The 7,383-nt window shown below is 28.2% G+C and overlaps 1 protein-coding gene across 2 annotated transcripts in view; it reads left to right on the top strand.

Annotated features, from left to right (window-relative positions):
• The window catches only part of LOC106788145, a 61,515-nt gene that overhangs the window by 34,415 nt on the left and 19,717 nt on the right, over positions 1–7,383 (top strand). For both annotated transcript variants that reach the window (XM_014751146.1, XM_014751145.1), the window contains exon 2: positions 7,169–7,267. In XM_014751146.1, the coding sequence (XP_014606632.1) occupies positions 7,217–7,267 (51 nt within the window). In that variant the 5' untranslated portion in view covers positions 7,169–7,216. The remainder of the gene's footprint in view (positions 1–7,168; positions 7,268–7,383) is intronic.

Here is a 7,383-nt window from a genome sequence, read left to right as displayed (position 1 = left end):
ATATACACATTTCTATATAAATATTATGCATGTATTATATAAAGGATGATTATTCTTGAAACTGGGACAGGATACTATTCTTTATTAAATACAAATAAATATTATCATATSATATCTATATACATTTCTATCATATGATATATATACACATTTCTATATAAATATTATGCATGTATTATATAAATGATGATTATTCTTGGAACTGGGACAGGTTACTGTTCTTCATTAAATACAAATGGATATTATCATATGATATATATAAAACATTTCTATCATATGATCTATCATATGATATATGTACACATTTCTATATAAATATTATGCATGTATAATATAAAGGATGATTATTCTTTGAACTGGAACAGGCTACTGTTCTTCATTAAATACTAATAAATATAATCATATGATATCTATATACATTTTTATCATATGATCTATTATATGGTATATGTACACATTTCTATATAAATATTATGCATGTATAATATAAAGAATGATTATTCTTTGAACTGGAACAGGCTACCATTCTTTATTAAATACAAATAAATATAATCATATGATATAATCAAGTTTTAATTTTCTTTTTCTTAGTTATTATATGGATACTTGTTGTCGAGTGCAATTATACTCTGTTTTTTAATGTAACGTAATCTTTTTATTTTATTTTACGTATTAAAGTATTAACCTAATATCATTGATATGTTAATACTTGATGAGATATTTGATATTCTATATTGTTTGCTTTTTAAAGCATGCTTTTAATACAGAAAGTTAATATGAAGAATGTGTGATTTTATCAATTTTGATGAAACGATATTATGAATAAATTAATGTACCTTTTCAAATAATGGGGTGTTCAATCCCATATGATGTTAAGTCCCAACCCTTTGGAATTACGATTTAAAATATCAAATAGAATAAATCTCGAAAAGGATTCATATTTCAATAGTTTAAGTTTAAAACGTATTATGCCTGTTCCAGTTCAAAGTATCACCCAGTATGTACCTTTAATTATAACGGTGGACAAAATCTAAATATAAAAAAAAATATATTTTATGAAATAAAATATTAATATCATTTATATTACAAAATAAATCATTAATTTATACAAATTAATGTTTGACCTATTTAAAATTAATCCAGTCTCATAATTATCAGCATAAATATATTCACATTTATTTATATAAATATGTTTAATATCAACGTTGAAAATACTGGACAATGACAAGACCACCATAAAAAAAAAAGAAATGAATTTCATGTAACTCTCCATGAGATCTTCGCATCTTTCGAGTAAGTTTGCATTAGTCTGATTATCCTCAACGGCCTGTTCTCGTGGTTCGTGAGTTTTTTCCTATTTCTTAGTCTGCGTTTCCGGTGTTGTATGTTCCAACATCATACTACTCACATCAGAGAGAATGAGAGATGAAGAGAGAGAGAAAGAGAGAGAGAGAGGGAATGGGTTGTTGGGATGCTGAGACCACCGTCTTTCTTAATCGGCCGTAATTAGTGTACTCCCAACGACAACACGGTTGTGTACTCGTTAAGACTCGCGGGTGAGGCTTTGATGCATTCGAGTTGTTACCTTGAGATTGTACTATGTGTTGTTTGATTTTTTTTTCTTTCCTTTTTCTTTCTATCTTTCTCCTTTCAACATGATCTGTCTTTCATTTTCAACATAGTATCGTATTCGTTCGATTGAAATATTCGATCAAACTGTATAAGAATTTTTAATTGAAAAATTTGACCAAAATTATTTGTATTTTTCAATATTCAAATAAAATATTCAATAATCATCTATATAGGGATATTTACGTAAAGAATTTTATTTCTTTTTCATTAAAGTGTATTCATTTCCTAACATATATTGTTTAATCGAAATATTTAATTATATATGTATATATATATGCATATAAATAAATTAATTTAAATTAATTTAAAATGTATTAATTTACTAACCTATATTATYGATCGAAATATTTAATCGTAGTATTCATTTAAATTCTATACATATGTATATAAAAATAAATTAATTTAAATTAATTTAAAATGTATTAATTTACTAACCTATATTATCGATCGAAATATTTCATCGTAGTATTCATTTAAATTCCATATATATTTACATAAGTAAATTAATTTCAATTAATTTAAAATGTATTAATATACTAACCTATAATATTAATCGATATATTTAACTGTAATATGTAGGAAAGTTGGTCAGAATTATTTCTTTGCATTAAGTGAAATTAAAATGTATTAATCTATTAATTTCAATTAGTCTAATGCAATTTTAAAATATTTGTTAAATCAAGAGAGAAATTGACACAAATATTATATCAAAATATAATTATAATTTTGTAATATTGGATGATAACGTTTTAATTTACTAATACTTTTATACCATAATTTCAATCTTAAACCATACTTAACATAATCAATTAATCATACGTAGACAAAATATAATAGAATAATTGAAATCATAATATAAAAAAAAAGAGAACTTATATCCAAAATGTAGAATTAAAAGTCCGAATTTAAAAGTCATCATGAATTATATTTCAATTGATTCCCATGAACTATAGTTCAATCAATTCCATAGCAAAGGGGTTGTCCCGTTCGTCGAAGCCAGGATATTGGCGCCACGTGGCTCTAATATCACCAGAACATCGTATATCCTCTCTCGATGGGCGACGCTCGTTAATTTACCGTAAAGATACACCGTAACGGTGAACAGAGGGCAAAAGTCCTATAACACAAGGCAAAGACAATCATTCTACGTTGGGGAGGGTTTTACACACAAATACTAATGTTATATGTAACTATTAAAATATCTAGCTAGTTAATTTATGAAGTAACTAGATATTACTATAAATATAACTAGGCTTTTTTTAATGAGAAACTATATAAAAATAATGTTATTATACATATTCAATTGTTCAATGGATTGGTATTGCTATTTCATGTAATAACTGGTTATTTCATGAAATAACAGATTTTATAAAATAATGATAATTTACTGAGTGATTTTTGGTATTGTTTAAGACTGCTGTTCTTTATTAAGTTAAAATAAACATAAATGATAGAAGAAAACATCTGCATTTTGTTCACCGTTATAATTGCAGGTGTATTACAAAGTAATACTTGGAAACGGAACAGGTATAATACGTTCTGACTTCTTGTAATCTTATTTTTTATGTGAATGCACCGATGCACTCGCCAGATACAATTGTATTTTCATTTTTAATCCAACGAAATATTTCTTTTCTTTAATCATTTGTCCCCTTTTATAATTCTGCATATAAAAGTAATTCAAGATCATCGAAATGTTAATACTTAACGAGATATGTTTTCATATGTTTTATTTTTTTTTTATTTTTATTTAATAAAAAGCAGTAGCCTGTTCCGTTTTCAAGAATCACCCTGTATACATTATCTTATTGTTAATGTGCAAACATATTCGTATACAGTAAATAAATATATACCTCAGCGTTATTTTGTTAAATTGTGGAAACCCTAGATTTTACCAGAAATAACTAGGCATTTTTGAAAAAGCATATAAAAATAATTATATCATAACCTAAAACTAATAGTTGTTGTTCGTTTCTATAAATTTTTTGTATTTTATTTTAGTTTTTATAATTTTCGAAGGAAACCTAATTTTATCCCTTTAATCGATAAAGAAACTCTATCCCTAGGTTAAATAACATTTACTTGAAAGCCTTGAAACAAAAAATTATATATTTTCTATCTCTGTACTTACAACAGTACAATATATTCAGATATTGAAACGAAATCGAAGAATAATATTTCTTTCCCTTAGGATCACAAATTTCAATCTCCTATCTTACCTACTCGTCACTTGTCAATTCACGTATTACCTAGTTAAAGTATACAATTCCTTCTCATATGATATTCAAACAGATCCAGTACAGAATTATTTCATGATTTAGTTAATCATATCACGTATTAACGGATTTCATCAAATAACAAAAACATATTACAAACATAAATAAATTTAAAAAGAAAACAAAAGAAACAAAGGAAGAGTGAAAGAGAGAAAAAGTAAAGGGAAAAATAAAACAAAAAAAGTAAAGAAAAGAAAGAAATGGAGGAACAGGAGGAAAAAAAAAGACGAAACCCTACCAAAAAAAAAAAAATATAGAAACAGAAAGAAAGAGGATAAAAAAGGAGATAGAATGAGAGAAGAGAGTGGTCTCGCGCGCGCGCGCGTTTGCTCGCGAGATTCTCGTCATTAGGGGTACGTAGCCTCGTTAGGATGAGTTTTTCCAGCGCTAATGAGCTTGCCTGCAGGTTGTCTCCATCGTTGCAGAGGGTCCGAACGTAGTATAGTATTCGCGAGCATGCGCCGTAGCACACGCCGCGTAGCTGGACCCTTCCTATGACGCCCCCGCATGAATCTGGAGAGAAAGAGGAACAGTAAGAGAGAATAAAAGAGAGAAAGAAAGAAAGAAAGAACAAAAAAAAAAAAGAAAAAGAAAAAAAAAAAAGAAGGATATAGAGCAGGACACTCGTTTTAATCTAGCCTTGGACGTTGCTCCCATTCTCCCGTGGTCGTCGCGTCCGTGGTCCGCGCGTTCCGACTTTGCGAAAATGAAAACGCATGTCTCCGTGGCTTTAACCCCTCGACTAGAGTACCTATCTCGTCTTTCCACACTACGTACGCATTACGTTTCTTCGTTACTTTCCCAAACACACACGCGCCTATCATTTTCCACGTGAGGATAATAGGAGTACTGTTGTTGTTCCTGTTTTAGAAGGGAGAAGAAGAATATTTATCTTAATTAACATATTTTCTCTCGTCTTTTTCACGTTTTTTCTTCTTTCTTTTTTTCTTTTTTTTTTTTTTCTTTTTGTTTTGGTGTTTTGATTTTTTTTTTTTTTTTATTATTAGTAATGTGTAGCTTGCTCTTATTTCTTTTTCGGTTTTTTTTTCTGATTTGATTTGCGCGTATTTCTGTTTTATTCAATTGTTAAGACTTTGTATTTCATATTGGTTTTAGTTCTCTTCAAGATTGTTTTTATCGGTTTAAAAAAATATGTATGGTAATTAATAGTTTTTTTCTTTCTCTTTTTTTGGTTTTTTTTTTTTAGTTTTTTATTAGTAATGAGGCTTGCTTATATTTCTTTTGCGATATTACTTAACTAGTATGTTTTTTCAGTTTGGTAATAAATTTGACTAAAATTTGATATTCACAATTAATCAATATTTTAAATTAATTTTGAAGTATATTTGCATCTTAATTAACAGATTTCTTCAGGTCTTGTTCAGTTTTTTATTAATGACGTGTAAGTTTATATTTAGCAATATGTTTCGAGTAACGTATATTTCAGTTCGTTAGAAATTAGATATTTTATTTTCTCTGTTTATGTTTTTTTTTTTTTTTTTTCAATTTTTATTACAAACTTATTAACTTTTTTCTGAAGTATAATTTGACTAGTTTAAATTTCGGTTTTATCGGATTTGTAAACAATTAAACTAATATTTAATATTAGCTCAAAATTTTTTAACATCAATGAAATTTTCAATATTTTTACTCAATTTTTAAAAATATAATATTGGAACGTTTAACGGTATTTTATACGTTCATTTACAGTTCCTTATTCAGATGCTTAAATTATATTACAGGTTGTTTGAGCATCTCTACGACCCAATTTAAATTCATATAACAAAATTATTCAAATTAGCTTCTTTTCTATCTGAAATTCAATAGCCTGAAGTTAGCACAAATTAACAATAAAAACAAAAGAATACCTACCAGCATGAACAGTGGCATCTGCGTTTTAAAAAAGTATAAACTAAATAAAATAAATTGTTATTTAATATTTCGAATACTTCTAATTTATTATTATTCAATTTAAATAAAATTTGTTGTTATTATTCTTATGATCGGACGGAAAATTTAGGCTACTTTAACTTACGGAAATATTTGTTATAAAAAGTTAGGTTATAAAGCTGTAAAAGATTGACTTGAAGTAGGGAACGAAAGAATGAGAGAAAGAAATTATGAAGTTGGTCACATTAGAAATGCATAAAAATCAATAATATAAAATTTCGTCCGAATTAAACAAAAATAATATAAAAGTTTTAGAAAAATTACAAACACACAGAGATTTTAATTTCCATTTTAATAATAAATATAAATGAAATTTCAAATCTTTTTACATATGTATTTTTGATATCCGTTTAAACACTTATACAATTCAACTTCATTTTAGCTATGAAATCATTCTTAACAAGAGCACCATAAACAATTTGTTAATACCTCAAAAATCAAGCAGCCAAAAGTACCAAAATCCAACAACCAACACTAATTTCTAACCAACATAATAAAAACACACCTAATCAATCTCAAAATAGTTGTCCAGATTTACCAAAATGACAACTCGCCGTACTCTGATGACTTTCCAATAAAAATAAATATAGAAAATAAAAATTCAATAAGATCATAAAATAAAATGTTTAAAAAATGTCCTAATATTCGTTGCCCGGAATTAAAGCAAAGAATTTACATCTTTCCAACGATCTCAGTGAAGTTACTCGAATTAAGAGTAATTCGAGCTTGGCCAAATTTGAGTTCTGGCTTCTTCGAGAAACTTCAATATTTTTTCTTTTTCATTTTTTTTATATCTTTTCCTCTCTCTCTCTCTTTTTTTTCACCCGAGCTTTCCCATTCCTCTTCCAATCCCATTCCACTATACCAAGCAACAATTTCTTTTGCTTCTCTCATTCCTCTGTCTTATTTAACACTGTAATCGAGTCTTCTGAAAGTGGCTTCCACCGAGTGGCGTACGACGTCGCCATTCATCCCGGTCGTCGTATGCTCGACGTGGTTAATTCGCAAATATTTCAGCATGTCTCTTATGTGTCCCTTTCTGAAAATACGCTACAGCTGCTCGAGTCTTGTCTACAAGTCTGTACGGGCCACCGACGCGGACATTTTTTTTTCCTTTTTTTTTTCTACGACTTTTCGACTTTTAGAAATTTCGCCAAAAATTCCTTGAATACGCGTTCAACTGTGATACACTTTAAATGTATTCGCGCGCGCGCATACGTTTTGAATCATCTTTTACGGTGAGGTCACATTTATCTCTAGCACGGACCAACCACGATTCTAATCCTTTTCCCTCATTATCTTTGTTACAGACGGCTTTGCATTGGGCTGCGAAACATGGCGACGAGAACATCGTCAAAATGATTGCTGGCACCTACAGGGAATACGTCAAGGACGTTAACGTTACAACTGTGAGTTACTTTTATATTTATTAAATGTAATAATTCATTCGGTGTGTACTTTTATAAACTACATTTTTTTTTTTCATTTATTTATAAAGTAATCCTATTCTTTATTATTATTTTTT

The sequence above is a fragment of the Polistes canadensis genome, unplaced genomic scaffold (genome assembly GCF_001313835.1).
Source record: "Polistes canadensis isolate GaletaPanama2010 unplaced genomic scaffold, ASM131383v1 scaffold_127, whole genome shotgun sequence".
NCBI lineage: Eukaryota > Metazoa > Arthropoda > Insecta > Hymenoptera > Vespidae > Polistes > Polistes canadensis.
The sequence above is the reverse complement of the archived record's forward strand: the minus strand, read 5'-3'. Positions and strand labels throughout refer to the sequence as shown.